This window comes from Calidris pugnax, unplaced genomic scaffold, assembly GCF_001431845.1.
Source record: "Calidris pugnax isolate Ruff unplaced genomic scaffold, ASM143184v1 scaffold63, whole genome shotgun sequence".
NCBI classification, from domain to species: Eukaryota; Metazoa; Chordata; class Aves; order Charadriiformes; family Scolopacidae; genus Calidris; species Calidris pugnax.
This window is the reverse complement of record NW_015090852.1, coordinates 1781212-1797907: the sequence shown is the minus strand read 5'-3', so window position 1 is coordinate 1797907 and position 16696 is coordinate 1781212. Positions and strand designations below refer to the sequence as shown.

The following is a 16696-nucleotide window of genomic DNA, read 5'->3' as shown; positions in this document are numbered from 1 at the left end:
GATGATCTCTGATCCCTTCCAACCACTACAATTCTGTGATTCTGTGAGAGACTGGACTCCGCTTTGGCGTTGCAGAAGAGTGGTCCATAATAAACAAAGTGTGTGTGGCTGTGCAATGGGGAAAAAAACCAGCTGGAATCAAGTTACTCTACAGTGTTGTCTAAAAAGCAGCTTCACCCAATAGGCGGCTTTCAGCAGCCAAGGATGTGTTTGAGAGGTTGGACTAACAGGGTAGGACTAGACGGACTTCCCAGCATATCAAATCAGCCCTTGTTAGTGGGGGCAGGCACGTCTCATAACCTCCATCATGAATCTGTCAAGCTCTATCTTGAGCAATATAAGCTTTTGCCTTTTCTAATCCTGCCATGAGATTCTTTTTTCGCCGGATTTCAAAGTAATTGCATCTAAAGCATGCAGTGATCTATTTCCCAGGAGCTCGTGTAGTGTACGGATGAGACCTCCAGTGAATGAGTTCATGAGAGACTGGTTAAGAAACTGGAAGACTTCTGTAGTGTCCCTAGGCCTACATATAAAGTGTGAAATCTTGTGCAGCCTCCAGCTCTTTGCTAGAAGGGTGCAAGTCAGCTACGAGGGAGGATCCAAAGAATAGGGGTGATGCGCAGGAGAATGGTGCTACTAAAGGAGCAATGCCAGAGAGAGGTCAGAGGAAGTGAATTCTCTGAAGAAAACAGCTCTTTACTGCAGGAGCTATATATCAGCATTTTTTTTCCACCTTCTACTGACACTGAGGAAGAAGAAAGATGTTTGAAGTCTGAAGAATAGAGTGTAACTTAGTGTGCCAGGTGTGTAATAATGAGACTGAAAGTCAAAGTTGTGCGTGGAGCTCTGTGCCATGGTGCTCTGCAGGGCACATGGTCTGGGTGACATTGGTACTTTCATTTTTGGGGACTACAGGTTGAAGAGCATCATTTTTTTTCTTTGTAGCCCATTACTCAGAAATGAAAATAACTTTTAAATTGTACTTTTCCTTGCTCTGATGCTCTTCAGACTGTGAGGTTCAAGAGCAGTGCAGATGAAGAGGAGGAGCACTGTTGCCTTTTCTCACTGGGGATCAGTTCTGAAACTGCCCCATTGCGTTGCAGTTTGTTCTCTCCTGCCCCAAAAACCCACAGCAGTGACACAGAACAACCTCCTTACTGGGTCTGCCCTGCTCCACCAACCTCCCGTTTTTATGAAGAATTTCCTTTGAGGCTGTCAGGTCTGGGTTCTGCTGAAGATCCCAGACTGTCTTAAGGTGATTAAAAACTGGAGATGTCATGAGAGGTAACTACTTTGTCCTTAACTCTTGTGAAGCTGCCGAGTGAGTCCCTTAGCAATGCTGAGGGGTTCATTTGAACCGTAGTTTTCATCTGGAAACTAGAAAGCGAGGGTAGTATGTGGGTGTTTGGTTTACTTCTAGAAATCCAATGACATCTTTTCTTTGCTCCTTGGTAGCAACACAGTTATATCAGTGTATCTATACCTAAAGGTACTATTGTAAAGGTGCCTCCTGTAGTATGGCATAACCCCTTCTCATAGGAGAATTGGCTGTGTTAGATTGTGTTAGAATAAGTAACTTCCCCCTGGCATGCCAGTATGGGTGGTAGGAGAGTTGTACTTTCTCAGCAGTACTGGTGTCAGTAACTTCCCATAATTAGGTATGTGAGTGCACATTTATACAGCAAGATAAAAATGTCTTGGCTCTACTCTGTCCCTTTGCTAGAGATTCCTAGCATTTGCTTTTTTAACTTTAGCTCCAGTCGCTCGTACAAAGCTCTTTTGTAATTTCTTAAGAATCTGTGAAAGGTTTCAACTTCGTCAGAGATTCTTTTTGGTTGGCTGGTAAGAACAGAAGTTTTACTGTCTGAAGCCAGCGTATTTATTGCTTTTAGCTCCAGAAGAAGCTATAGGTGTAACTCAAGCACCTGTGATGCCTCAGCTTGATCCTTTCTGCCTGCAGGTAGGCATACGCAAGCACACACTGGCATCCTGGCACAGACACAAACTGATCCCTCTGCACGCTCCCACCTGCTGCTCTGAGCAGAGACAGTCATCAAGCTTTGTCTTAACACTGCCAACAAAAAAAAAGGAGTGCAATTAGGTCACTTGCAGGCTGGTAAATAAAAATAAAATAAATAGAAGTGAAGCGCTGTGGTCAGATGCCAAGATAAACACCAAACATTTCATGAATCCCTGGACAATACTTCCCACAGAGTACTCAATAATAGAAGGCACCTGTTCTGAAGTTACCAAAAGAAAGTTCTTCCCCACTGTTCACACACAAAATACTAAGTTGTGGAGCTTGTCCTTTGGAGAGGCTGAGAGTATGAATGGGCTAAAGAGCAGAATAGCGTGGAAAAAGGAATGGGAAAAGGCTGATAAATATGCTCATCTGGATGCAGCCTCTAGCTACAGAAATCCTTAAGCCACTGAGATTTCTGAAGCTGGGAGGATCTAACCAGGGACAGATTACTTTGCATATGTCCTGCTTTTTTCTCCAAGTCACCGTTAGTGGCCACTGTTTGAGATGGATGGCATCAGAAGTGTCTTTGGTTTCACCCAGAGTGACTGTAATAAGTTTGTATGGCAGGGAGAAGAGTAGCTTTAGCCTTTTGTCTTCTGTGGGATTGCAGTGATTTATACTGGGACTTCAGTGTGGTTATTGCTGGCTAACTTTGTAAATTTCTTGTGCCAGTTCACAGGAGTAAGCTTACTTTTGTCCTGGCATAATATTGTTAAAATCTTTGTTTTTTAAGAAGAAGGATCTTCTGTCTGTTACCTTAGAAAAAAAACTGTATTATTCTACACTTTTGTCCTGGCATAATATTGTTAAAATCCTTGTTTTTTAGGAAGAAGGATCTTCTGTCTGTTACCTTGGGGAAAAAAAACTGTATTATTCTAAATGTGCAATAGTAGGTGTCTGTTTCAGTCCAGTGATACTACTGAAATGTCTGTAGTAAAGCTGGAGCATATGATGTGCCTGTGGCCTTTATGTTGTGCAGTAACACGATGCTTCTTTTGCTTTTGTTTCCTGAATAGGGAAGAGGACAAGAACATTTTTGATTACTGCAGAGAAAACAACATTGACTATGTAACCAAAGCCATTCGATCTAAAAAAGTGGATGTGAATGTTACAGATGAGGAGGTATGGAGAAAAAAACCATCAGTCTTTTAACTGTTCTGTGTATTAATTCAGTGCTGCTTCTTTTCAAAATTTCCTGGTTAGGATTGTTGTAACAAGGTACTAAACAGTTGAGAAAACACTTGGTCATCAAGACAGGGATAATCTATTTGAAAATAGCTTTCTGCTGGATTTCTAGTAGTGTGGATGTACTAACTGTGATGCTGTAACAGAGAAAATAGATTTCTGATACGCTATTTTAAGCAATGCCAGCAGCCACTTGCAGAATAAGATGTGAATACCTACCTTTCCCCCACCTTGTACATTAAACGTGGTCAAATTGAAGTAGGAAGTGAGGGAAATGGCTTTTTTTACCAATGAACTCTGTGAATGGGTGAAGTAGGATTTCTGTCATGCCATCAACTTTTCCTCATGCCAAAGTGGAGGGCAAATGAGCGACATGGGCTTTCCAGCTTCACAAAAACAGTGACATTGCTCATCAAACTCAAAACACTCCCCATGGGGAGATAATACAGGCATTACCAGAAACATCAAGAAAAAGATAAGCATCTAAAATTGTGAATTGGCTTGATCCTTTTCTTGGTAAAAGTAAAGCCCTGGTGTGAACGGGTTCCTGTTCATCCTTCAGGAAATGCAGTGATACCAGCTTTATCACCTTGGTTTCAATGCTTGAATACTGCCACCTAGCCCTGCTCGTCGTCCATCATGTGTTACAGCTACTCCTGCCTGCTGCTTTCCAGCACATTGTGTTTTGGTGAACAGATGAAGTGCTTACACATTCATAGACTGAGACGCCACAAATTCAGTTGGGTTCTCCTGTAGCTCTAAGCAGATTTCTGCCCTCTGAGCCATGACAGCCCCGGCTGGGGCTCTGAATGCTGATGGCACAGCCTTTTATTATTAATCAGGAATTCATGTGAATTAATTTTCGGAGGAGAGGAGGGGAGGGTGTTCACGATCAGGGTTGGAATTTCACATCATAAATTCAATGAACTGAAACTGTCATGTGCCACGCTGTCGCTGCAACAGCGCCATTACCGAGCTCCATCCCTCCTCCTGCTGATCACAGGTTGCAGAAGTAAATGTCCAGGGTGGTCCCACACAACATGACTGGAGTCCTTTCATTAATAAAAGGATTTGGGATCCATTAATAAAAGCATGTTTTGGGGATCACACGCTTGCAATAAGTGTATAATAACATCATGTTAGCATTGCTTTAATTCCACTGGCAAAATGCTCTTTTGTAGTTTGCAGGTTCAGAAGCTCGTACCTTCCTTTGTGTTCAAGCAACAAGTGTGCTTGTTCAGCCAAATCTTGTTTTTTTTAAAAAAAAAAATCAAAATATTTGATGAAAGAGGGCTGAAATATTTTTGTGCTCTAACAACATAAATGTTTAGAGACAGATCTGAACACTGCCAGGTGACATCCTCTTTGGGAATTATCTGTGAGTCTCTGATGTAAGAGGAGACCTATTTCTGAACTAATGGGTATTAGCACATGACTGTTGCAGAGTATGGAATTGCTTCAGCACAGATAGGAGCTGAAAACCCTGCCTACTTGTGAAGGGCTCATGGGTAGATTCCCACTGGTGCAAAATTCCCTCATAGACGAAATTCTCACAGCCTCAGTGATTTTTGGCTTACCTCAGCAAATGTTCAAACAGGGAAGTCAGAAACTTTTTTCCTTTTTTTTTTTTTCGTTAAGTGCTGGTCTCTAACGGGTAAAAAAAAAAAAACAAACAACTTAGCATACAAAACTGAAAAATAAAAAAAAAAAAAAAAAAAAACAAAACTTAGCATACAAAACTGAAAAGTCTGAAAGAAATATTTCATGTTATGTTAAGGAGCTGAAACCATTACCGATGTTGTACCAAGCATGTTCTTCACAGTCTGGAGGGTAGCTTATTTTCTAATATCATGCAGGTTGATCGAAGTTTTAGAACCCATTTTTGAGTAGAGATAACCCAGACTGAACCTTTGGTAGAGTGGAGTGTATGCAAGCATAATCTTGTCATTTTTATTAACTATTTTAGTGTTGCTGTATAAATACAACCTGCCATATCCAAAAGATGCCTCTCCTAGCCCTCTGAACATAACTCATGCTGTCAGTCCTTTGATTTAAATGCATATAAATTTAAAGTGGCAGCAGGGATACATAGAAAGAGTTAACTTGTTATGAAACAAAATCTACTGAAGCACCAAATGGTCTCGTGCTAAACTGCAAAGATGCTAGCCTCAGCCTTTCCTTCTACAATAAAGACTTAGGTTGTAAGGTGTTTAGATTTTATGTGATGCATTAGTACTGTATCTAATTGTATCCCCTCATTTTGTGAAAACCTGAGATAAGTTAGCAAAAGGAGAAAAGAAATCAAGAATAAAAACGTAAAAGCCAACTTACTTGAAGCAAAGCGATTTAAGAAAGGGCAAGAGAAATCTCTGGGGTTTTAGATGTAGATGCACATGGCAACTTTGAAAGCCTAAGTGGTCTTCTCCCCACAAGAAATAAAGATCTTCATGTAGAGCATTCAAGCCAGCATACCTGCTAACAGTTTGGATATAATAAACTTCAATTTAGAATTAAACAAAGAATCTAATGACAGTAATCATGTACAAGCTTCCATTTACTGTATCTAAATTGCCCAGAGTTCAACAGAATAGCTTGCATTCACTTAGAAGAAGTAGCACAGACTAAAAGAAGCCGTTTCTCTTGCGTATGTCAGCAGGACTAATGAAATAAGAAATGGACTGTGGCTGTGAAGTCGCCACGGGCACATCCTGGTAGTGTGGATTGCTTGCTGCCTTTTTTGAGAAGAGTGTTTCTGCAACTTTTAACAAACCAGCAACAGCTCAAAGGCGTAGATGAATTGCTTTTGCAATTTGTGCCAAGGGCTGGGGAGGTTGTAGATAGAGAATTTTTTTTTAATTGCTGGAGAAATCCCAGTAAACAAACATGTTACCTGTGCGCAGCATTTAAGCCCTTGCCAAAACTGTAATGAAAGGCATCTGAAATGATGCTCGCTTGGTCCCCGCTCCTCGTGCTTTTGAGACAGCAAGTGCCAAATTGGTGCCAGCTTGCCAAGGAAAGGACAAGGGGGAAAAAATGAGTTTGAAGAAGAATCGCATGCTTCTGGATTTACAGGCTTACTCCCATTAGAAAAACTTCCCCCAATGTTTCAGAGCTCTGAAAGTGACTGACTTCCAAATCAAATCTGGAGTTTACCTGTGTAATGTAACAACAGCCCTTCCATTCAATGTTTTTGCTGTCACGGGGGGATGCAGCCATTCTCTATATATCTCTTCTTAATTACTGGTAATAAAACACTTGCCACAAGTTATAGTGGTTCTCATTGCTATACAGCCATTACAGCTGCAAACAACATGCCTAGAAGTATAGCTTAATATTGTAGCACATCCGTTCAGTTTGGCTTTGTTCTCCTCTTTCTCTGCACTGGCTAATTGATGTGAAAATCATTCCCATCCGTTTGTCTGCTGAGACTCGGTCTATCTGAGACAAATCCCTGTCCTGTGCTTTGTTTGTGAACACCCTGTGACTTGGAGCTGAGCAAAATTGATGTGCTGTTGGCTTGAGAAACTGCTGCAGAAGCTGGCCAAGCTGGCAGCGGTTATCCAAGCAAAGCACTGAAGATTTAAGAGGCAGGGTTAGTGCACTGAGGCTATTTTTATGCTTTTTTTTTTTTTTTTATTAAATACTTCAAAGGCAGGGGGAAAAAAATGCATCCTCTCAAGTAGCTTCTGCAGCAACTGTTGTGTGTTTGAATTGCATGGAGGGAGTACCTTGGTGTTTGATTACATTTAGTCAAGACCTCGCTACTGCAGCGCTTTCCAACGTGAAATTATTCGTGTTGCTTTGAGTCTCTCACTGCTTAATGAAATAGTCCTATGGGAACTGTTTGGGGAAAGCTCAATCTGTGGCCCTTAATGATTTTTTTTTTTTTTTTTTTTTGAGGTTGGACTTGCTGATCTCAGAGGTCCCTTCCAACCATGGTGATTCTCTGATTCTGTGATTTTTGCCATGTTGTTTATACACGCAGACGCGTGCTACGTGCTGATACAAAGCAGCTGCTCTGCAGACTAAAGAATTTTTCAAAATAGGTGTATAGGCCATATCCGTGCTATACAAAGAGTTTAATTGTATGTTCAGTTTGTTTGTCTTATTGCTGAGGTTTGTTTTAAGGAAAACATGGGAAATAAGCGGACTTTGTAACTGCAACTTAGCTAGAATTCCTGAGCATTTTAACTAGTCTGATACAATGCAGATGGTAGTCAATATTATCTTATTTTAAATATGAGCTTCTTAGTCATGCTTGTTGTTATACAATAAGTAGGTTGGGATTTTTTTGCAGGTGTGCTCTTGCACAAGGTTTCTGAGGTCCCTTTACACCCTGTGTTCAGGGCACAACGTGCTGCAAGGATTGCAGACGTTTCTCGGGTGGAACGTGTCAGCTTTTTAATAGTGCACAATTACAATGCAGAGCCATTTAAGGCACTAATTGGAAAATATTGTATCCATTTAGAATTGCAGAGAAAATATATAGGTAAGCAGAGTGTAATTACCCAAAGTGGAATTGGCCCAAGACTTGAAATCCATACTCCTGCAAATAGCACGAGGAGATTTTTAATGACTGTGGATGATCGGGCTTCAGTTTCTTTTCTTGTTCAAAAGGCAAAGTTTGCAGCAGAACCAGCCTTCCAGTGTCATGGGAAGGGACCAGTCCCACAGTGCTGTAGTACCCCTGGGGTGACAGAACTGGTTTTCCTGCATTGGCCTCAGCCAAGTTCAGCACCAGCAAAATGAGATTCTGCTTATCCAGAGACAATGCAAACCAACATATTATAGCCACTAATCTCTAATGTGAATTTTGATACAAAGGGTGGAAATGCCTCTGTTTTGTCATGTAACTGCATAATGATTACACTTGTGTAATTACAATATTATTCCTCTACACGTATATAAAGAAACTGAAATCCTCTGTTGACATATTTATTGCTATTATGCGTATTGCAGATAGTGCTTCTTTCTTTTGAAATAAACTTCTGTGGCACAAAAAATGTTGCTATTTGTCCAACTGAAATTCTACATCTTAAGTAATTACCAGTCCAGAGATGAGTTAAGGATGCTAAACATGAATTAAAGATTTTTCCATGTTTACCAATTGTTTTAAATTATACTCTTTCCCCCTTTTAGACTTTGGTAGTGGTGTTGAGTGCAAGAACATTAATCATTAAATGGCCCGTGGATGTCATCAGTGCTTCCATAGAAAGTCATTGTCAGAAAATTCATTCTAATTCAAGGTTAATTAGTGTAACATTAAGATTATGTGTTACAAAAATTAATTACACGCTGGGTCAAAAAGTGTGTTAAAAAGCTTAATGCCTTGTGTCTGAGATCACACTTCCTTACTCAAAATCATGTTCTACCTTTGCTGCCCTGCCCAAGAATATCCAGCAGAAGCAGCGTGAGCTTTGGTTGCAGGTGACTTCTGCCCTTCCTGCTGTTTTGGCACCGTGGTCAGGAAATTTGGCTCTCAGTTCCCATTAGCAGATAAATGAGTTGCTCACCTTGTTCCCCACTGCTCCGTTGAGAGATTTATAACCAGGCGTGGGCTAATTTGACTGATTTCATCTGTGAAGGTCTGTGACTGTTTTGTGTAGCGCCCTGGAAAACACAGGCCAGTCTGACGGTGTCACAGCTCCGGGGGATGACTTCTGGTTATCTGCAGGGTGATTTCCAAGGAATCCCCTGCAAGTGTGCCATGTGCCACCCTAAATCAGGAGAGACTGGTACTGACAGTAAGTCTAATTTACTAAGTGTACATAGTCGACAAAGAAGAAAACCTTCCATCTCAAAACTACTTTGAGCTACCTCTCCCTTTGGAGTTGCTGATGTAGCCTTCCATCTCAAAACTACTTTGAGCTACCTTTCCCTTTGGAGTTGATGTAGAAAAAAGCTTGTATGGTTCATAGGAAACACCTTGGAGCTGCTTCTCAAAAGGCTTGGTTGCTGCTTTGAATGCATTTTGGCAGTGTAAGAGGACAAGCACTCCACCCTCAGCACGGGGCTGTTAGTGTGCTCTGCTGTGATGTCCTGTTGCAAAAACAACCTTTCACGGACTTGGCCATTCTACCCCAAAATCAGAGCATGACCTCGACCTCAACCCCAAAAGCTGTGCTTCAGTACATCCACAGCCCTTTCTGAGGCCAGCTGGGGGTTCAGATCGGACCCTCAGAGGGGTCCCATGCCACCTTCCATGTCCTTGATATGGAAGTTCAGATCTTCCTGCCTTGCATCCCCTCCTGTGGTGACAGAGACTCCAGGTGTGGGGAGACTTGTACAAAGAGGATGGAATAAAACTGGGAGGGGCTGGAGGCATGGATGCAGCAGCCTGTGTTGCAGAGCTGAGAAGGGGACAGTCATGGGTGATGCCTGCTCAGACCCCCAGGTTTCATCTCCTGTTGCAGCCGAGGTGGGACCCATGGGTTGAGGGTTTCGGACCTGCCAGAGGAATGACTTTTTGGGGTCTTGGCGACTGAGTGACTTAGGCAGCATTGAAAAAATCTTACCCGTACTGGGTTAAGTCGTTGCTTCCAGAAAAGTCAAAAGTGTCAAAATCCCAAATCTATATGGGAAAACAAGTCACGTCATGGCTCCTGCTTTTCCCCTTTAAATTTTTTGCTGGCTTGTGGGTTTGATGCTAAATTAACGAAAAATAGATCTTTGCTGGCTTGTGGGTTTGATGCTAAATTAATGAAAAATGGATCTGTCATTTACAACATTTCTAGCGTTATTCTTTAAGTCCAAATCAAGAGCAATAGTATGTTTCATGCTAATATTAGTGTAATTTTTTTAAAAAAGTCTGTGTTAATTTTGTTATTAGTACTCAATACTTGATAGCAAGATTATGTCTTTAAGTCCAAATCAAGAGCAATAGTATGTTTCATGCTAATATTAGTGTAATTTTTTTTAAAAAGTCTGTATTAATTTTGTTATTAGTACTCAATACTTAATTGATTATGATTCTCTGCCTTTTTTTTTTTTTGGCTGGCTTTGTTAATTTTCTTCTGGATGTTGCAGGGCCGGGCTCTTCTCCACTGGGCGTGCGACAGAGGACACAAGGAGCTGGTTTCAGTACTTCTACAGAATGCTGCTGATGTCAACAGCCAGGTAAGAAAAGAATAAAAAGTTGAATTTGGTTGATGTGTTACGTAGCCTTCTGACCAAATGTTTCAAATGAAACGGAATTCTTCCAAAACTCTGTAGCAAGTTCTCTCAGGGCATTTATCACAGAGAAGAACATCCAAAAAGGTAACCTAGGAAAAATAACAGAATTTGGTACATGAAAGATATAGTCATAGGGGGCCTTTTTCAGTTCCTTTTGAAACTTCTCCCTGGAGTAAAGTTTTTTTGATCACTGGCTGTGGTTTCCAGTGTGACTTGTGGCACTGATGGCAAGAAGAATTTCCAGTGTATGAGGTGTTTGGTAGCTTCCTACATAAAGTGCGTTCTCCAGTGTATTTTTTATAACACTACACTCTTAGCAGAGTTTTGTGGACTAATGGAAAGAGAACCCCACTTTGCCTGGCAGAAGAGGGTCCAATAAATGCTTGGTTTTGGGAGAGCATCCCGTAGGGTTCAGTGATGCTTCAGGTCATGGTGTGGTGGGCCTATGACAGCGACAGTAGGATCTCAGTGCTGACTGAGGGCAAAGTCAAATGGTTTTTGCCATTTCCACCCCCTTGGGGGTCACCATTTCTAGCACAATTTGACTTAACTGAACATAAAAAGGCTTTTTAGCCACTGCAGTTTGCAGCCCACGTGTCTGAGCTAAACTAGCAGCAGTTTTAGGGTACCTTAATAGTCCAGGTTGTGAACTGCTCAGCAACTGCTTTGCAAGTGGTTCATTCCAGCCAGCTTGAGTCTGCCTGCACTCATGAGTCAACGCTCCCAGTTTTGTCAGCTTGTTGTAATTAAGGGCTGACCTGTGTAAATGCGATCGTGTTCGGAAATAATTGTCCAACATATTTCTGTCAAATTATGATTGACTGCTCTTTACCAGCGTGGCGCTTACTGGCTTCGTTCTCCTGCCCAGTTTGGACATAGATACACCTCTGCTGACAAATTTGCAAGCTCTTACCAGTGAGATCTTAAGCAGCCTTGCAATAAATGCTTCAGGAATTGCTAAGTGGTGGACCTTAAGTACAGTTGCAATCTGAAGGCTTGTCAGCAGACCTGTAGCGTTCACAGACTACAAATAGCTATCTTGGTACTTATACATACATGAAATTTTTGTTAAAAAGCCCTTCTTGCCTTTGCCTGGGCAGAATTGCAGGTGGAGCAGATATTGGGAAGTGTGGTTCTGTGGTAGTTGGTGAGAGATGTATCTTCATGCTTAGACCTTGGGGATTTCAGTTGTAATGGATTTTATAGAAGATTTTCCTTACATGGAAGAGGGGTGGTGGAGCCAGTATAAATGGGTGACTTTGCGTGCCCCGCTGCCAGCCTAGGCTGTCACCTTTCAGTCAGAGCTGGTGAGTGACATGTCAGATAAATGTGAGAACAGTTTTGCCTTGAAATCCGGAAAAGTCACTTCGCTTTGATGCTTGTCTCATTTCTTTGGAGGTAAAGTCTGACCCTTAGAAGAAAAGGCTGAAGGGAGAGTCATCTTATTTTTTCCCTGAACAGTAACTTTCTGTTACATTCTTCTTCTCTTTTTTTTTTTTTTATTTGATGTATTGCACATTTTCTAACCAGATTATTTTTGGCCAGTAACAAAAGGTTAATAATAGCCATTAAAAAAAAAAATCAATCTTTGAATATTTTTTTCCACCAAGGTAATAAAGGAGAATTTTTTATAAAGGTCTCTGTTCACACGTAGGTGTGTTCCCAGAGAAGGCAGATACATTTTTATTCTTAGCCATATATAAATTACAAACATTTCAAGACTTTGTGACCTAGTGTTTATTTCTTTTTTTTTTTTTTAATTTTGACCTTTACCCTATAAGAATTCACATCCAAAGCAAGAGCAGAAGGAATTTTAAGAGCGACCAAAAGAAAAAGGGAGAGGGGGAAAAACTCTGGCTTCCTAACAGGCCATAAACACCATAGTGCCTGCTATTAGACATTACCAAATGCAATATCAGTTAATGTGCAGGCTATAAAAAACAGTGGCTTAAGTGTCAGGGAATCTCTGGTGACTTGAATCAGTGTTGCTGTTATTTCAGTGTGATGTGCTCTCGGTAGAGGTTCCCTTTGCAGGCTGCATGATGCTCTGCTGGAGCCCAGCGTGCAAGCAGCCGCTGTGATTTCCCCCCACTGCTCAGATCTTCAGGTGGTTTTCTGTCTTGTTCCATTGTACAGCAGTACCTGCATGCAGGAAGCATATAAAAGAAAGAATAAATTAGGGATGATGAGAGTTATGAGCAGGTAGTGAAGGAGAGAAATGTTATAGACCAATTTTTTTTTTATTTTTTTTTTTTTAAATTGCCTGTGTTTTAGTATGCTCCTAAAAAGTTAGTCAAACAGTATGGCAGATTTATGCTCTCTTCCATTGCCTTTTTAATAAATGCTCTTCCATCTTGGCTCTCTTGGAGTGTGCTGAAGGATTTAGCTGCCCTAAGCAGATGGTGACAGCGGTGCTCTTCCAGGTGACCTGGAGCAAGTCGTCCCAGTTCTCTGTGCCTTACTCACGTTTTGCTGCCTTTATTTTTAGTTACGTTTGTACTGCCCGTTTGTACTTACAGTCTCTGGATGGAGAGGCTCCGCCAGAGTCAACTTAACTGCAATTTGTTGATCAACAAACAGCTTGGGAGCAGGAGGAGAGGTCACCTGGCTCTGCTCAATTCCCGGAGCACGCTCAGAGCCTCTTTAGTTCTGGGAATAACCACACACTCCTGGACTGCAGTGGTCCAGCCCCTGTGCATTTTGTTTTAAACAGTGGCACTGCAGTTTCAAAGGGGTCGTTCATTAATGTCACTGAAAAGCTGCAGCCATTGAGTTCTCTGATTGTTCGTAATGAGTTCTAATAGCACGTTTGAAAAGAGGTGGTAAGCAATTGCCATGGGCAAGGTGATAGAGAGAGGCAACAGGCTTCTCTGCTTTGTTGAAAAGGGGCATTTGTGTAATTGAATTAGGTAAATCTTCAGAGCCAGAGGCCATTTCGAAGTGGGTGGTGGTATGGTATTTTGGAGCTCTGCTGGAAATACCCACAGCTTGGGGCTTAGTCTTGAAAGCAGCCTCCTTCCACGGGAACTGTTTGCCTAACGTGTAGGCTTTTAATTGAGTGATGAAGTGAAAGGAAGGGGAGTATATTCATAATATGAAGGAGCTCGGCAACATGATTATAATATCCAGTTCTAGCTTAAAATATATGAAGACATGAATCATTTTTCCTTGCAGAGGATGAGCAACAAAGGAAAACCTTTTTCCCGTACAGGGAGAGTTTTTCCTTGCAGTTTTCTCCTTGGAAAGGAGTTTTTCTAGGGCTAGGGGAGGCACTGACTGCAAGCTGCACAGAATTGTTCCCCGACTGTGCCATGGCATCCTCGGCGTTCCCCGTGCCACCAGCAGCAAGCTGGCCAGGTCAGAGGCTTTATTTGTCCTCAGTTGTATCTGGTGGTGCAGTGCCAGTGTGGAGGAGACAGCAGAACTCAGCTCCTCTCCTGGATGTGAGGTGCTGCTCAACCGACTTTCAGAGGAGCTCCTTTAGTGTATTTAGGGAAAAGTTTAGGCACAGTGTCCTGCCTTGGTGCTATTAGGTGGAAAAGTGCTCTTGGGGCAGGGTCTTAGTCTGGTAACCTTCTTCTGCAAGGGCAAGGCAAGTAAAGCAGCTTGAAAAGGAGGATTCTGTGCTCTGGTGCAAAGGCTCCACGTGATTGCTCATCCTACACAGGGAGCACTGCAGGTATACAAATTATAGTGCTGTTTTAAGAAAGATGAAGGGCATCACGGTGTAGCAATTGTCCAATGAGAGAGAGGGAGAAGGACAAATAGCGTCTCTCATTTATAACATCAAAACAGTAGACCACAGACTCTCCTCCTGCACTTTGTTCCATGGGTACTCTTTACTCCAAAATAATAATCTGTGCCCTTGGGAACGCTTGGAGAACTATCCTGTAGTGGTTGCCTCAGATCAGCTTACTGTGGAGAAGCTTTTCAAGCCTTTTTGGCCATGTGAACAAGTCTTAAAATAAGTAGTGCTGCCTGTAAGTGGAACTGTATCATTTGACATGCAGAATAATTAGGGGCTGTGTACGTATCTGTGTGGTAGAGCAGCTGAGTTAAAATTGTGTCTAAAAATTATTTTATGATTTCTAAGCTACATCATTGTGCAGTTATATCAATCAGCTTATCAATGTTATGGTAGTCACTTGTGTATGCTAAAATTGTACTATAATTATGACTACAAGGATAAAAAAGCTATAACTGATCTTCAGTTTTTATTTGTTGGCCTTTCACTTTCCTAGTAAAGGTGTAGATCACTGTACTGAAACTTTCAACCTCTTGTCAGCGAGTTCTCAATGGTTACCCCTGAATCCTCAGGGGTCTGAGAAGGAAACTTGAGAACCAAAGCTGAGAATCACAAGGATACGAAATCTGTTGCTAGTATATGTGGATTTTATTTTATTTATTCATGTACACTGGTAATTTCAGTGGAAAAACATCTAGAGGCTGCATTGTCTGCAGAGGAAGTTGGTTGCTCTTTGGTTCCAATGTTATATCTGTGTCTTGTACCAATTCACACAAGGCTGCACAGCTGTCTGAAGTCATGCTTCTTAGGAGGTATGATTTTGACATAGCTGGAGTTTTTTTTCTTTTTTTCCTTTTTTTTTTTTATTTTCTAAAAGACATCTAGAGTAGTGGGAGGAGTGTTCTTGCCTCCTGAGCTTGTCTTTTTCCCCAGTCCCCTGCCACCTCTAGCAGACAGCCACTTTGCTTCCCTCCCCTCTATTTGCATGCTAACACACTTGGGAGCCAGAGGACTTGTGGAGATGGGGATGTGGAGTAGCCCTCCCCTCCTAATACCTTCACTCACTGCCTCATTGGGGAAGAAAAAAAAAAAATATCTTTTCAAATGAAGACAATACAAACATAATAAATGGCAGGGAGGGTTCATCTCCCTCATGACTCAATCCTTCTCAAACAACATTATTATTGACTGGCCTATTGGTTGCCAAAAAAGAAAATCAATTGTACTAGAAGTAGTTGCTGGGCCACAGATCGTGGTACTAACCCAGCAGAGACAGGTTGATTTTTATCAACTATCCGAAGACTAATTTCCACCATTAGCTGAAAATGAAGTAGAAATTACAGACGTCAAAGATTGCTAAGATTGGTGGGCTGTTGGTTTTGGTTTATTTGTATGGCTTTTTCTGTTTTCCTGCCTGGCTGTAAAAGGATTGTGTCTGTATAGGATAAAAAGAAACAAGGAGAAGTCAGGTCTGCTTGCCTGCCTGTCATTGCCAGTTTTTTTTCTTTTCAGTCTTGTTTGTTTGAATTTCACAACAAGAAAACGAGCTGCTTTGGTCTCTGCATGGGCCTCGTGTTGGAGGTGTTGTGTAGATGTTTAAAAATGAAGCTGGTCTCAGCAAACATGCATCCCTTCCCTGCCTCCTGCACAGAATAGCGGTCGTGCCCTCATTTCTCTGTGTCTGTAGGGACGTGTTGAGGAAATCAGTGGGGGCCTCATTTCTCTGTGTCTGTAGGGACGTGTTGAGGAGATCACTGTGGGCTTGGAAATCTTGGCTGTTCTGACCAAGGACTGAAGGCCAGAGGCTGTATCTCCACAGCTTTCCCCCTCCCTGGTCAGTATGTGTGTGTGTGTCCACGCAGCCTTTGCCGCAGGCTGATCGCTGCGAACAGGCTCGTAGGTGGGCTGCCAGCTGCCAAAGTGCTCCGCCGTTACGACCATTCTCTAAACCTGGCTGGGATTGAAAAGGAAAATGTCTGAGCCTCGTGCCCTTGCAGTTAATTTCCCCAGTATAAATTTCCCCCCTAAATATACTAAAAGCCTGGCTCATAAAAGCCAGGAGGGACCCTGTCCTGGATCTGATGAGTGCTGCAGAGGCTTTGGCGTAGTGATGCTCACAGCAAGCAAAGGATGTCGCAGGTACTGCTGATCTGACCGTTGCTGTGGTGGGAAGATACAGTGGCAAATGGATGAAGACACTAAACAAAGATGAAAAGCAAAGCAATGAGAGCAGAATTATTAACCACAATAGTTTCCTTCTTCCGACCAAGGACTGAAGGCCAGAGGCTGTATCTGCACAGCTTTCCCCCTCCCTGGTCAATATGTGTGTGTGTGTCCACGCAGCCCACCGCCTTTGCCGCAGGCTGATCGCTGCGAACAGGCTCGTAGGTGGGCTGCCAGCTGCCAAAGTGCTCCGCCGTTACGACCATTCTCTAAACCTGGCTGGGATTGAAAAGGAAAATGTCTGAGCCTCGTGCCCTTGCAGTTAATTTCCCCAGTATAAATTTCCCCCCTAAATATACTAAAAGCCTGGCTCATAAAAGCCAGGAGGGACCCTGTCCTGGATCTAA

General features: G+C 42.2%; 1 protein-coding gene across 2 annotated transcripts in view; it reads left to right on the top strand.

The window, feature by feature from the left end:
* The window catches only part of ACBD6 (acyl-CoA binding domain containing 6), a 93434-nt gene that overhangs the window by 37081 nt on the left and 39657 nt on the right, over positions 1-16696 (top strand). Inside the window, exons 1-2 of one of the 2 annotated variants that reach the window (XR_001412207.1) lie at positions 3032-3145; positions 10235-10324. Coding sequence is in view for 1 of the 2 variants with exons in the window: in XM_014943313.1 (XP_014798799.1) it covers positions 10235-10324 (90 nt within the window). In the remaining variant the exon portion in view is untranslated. Of the gene's footprint in view, positions 1-3031; positions 3146-10234; positions 10325-16696 lie in introns of those variants that run through there. The other variant, XM_014943313.1, reaches the window with a different exon arrangement.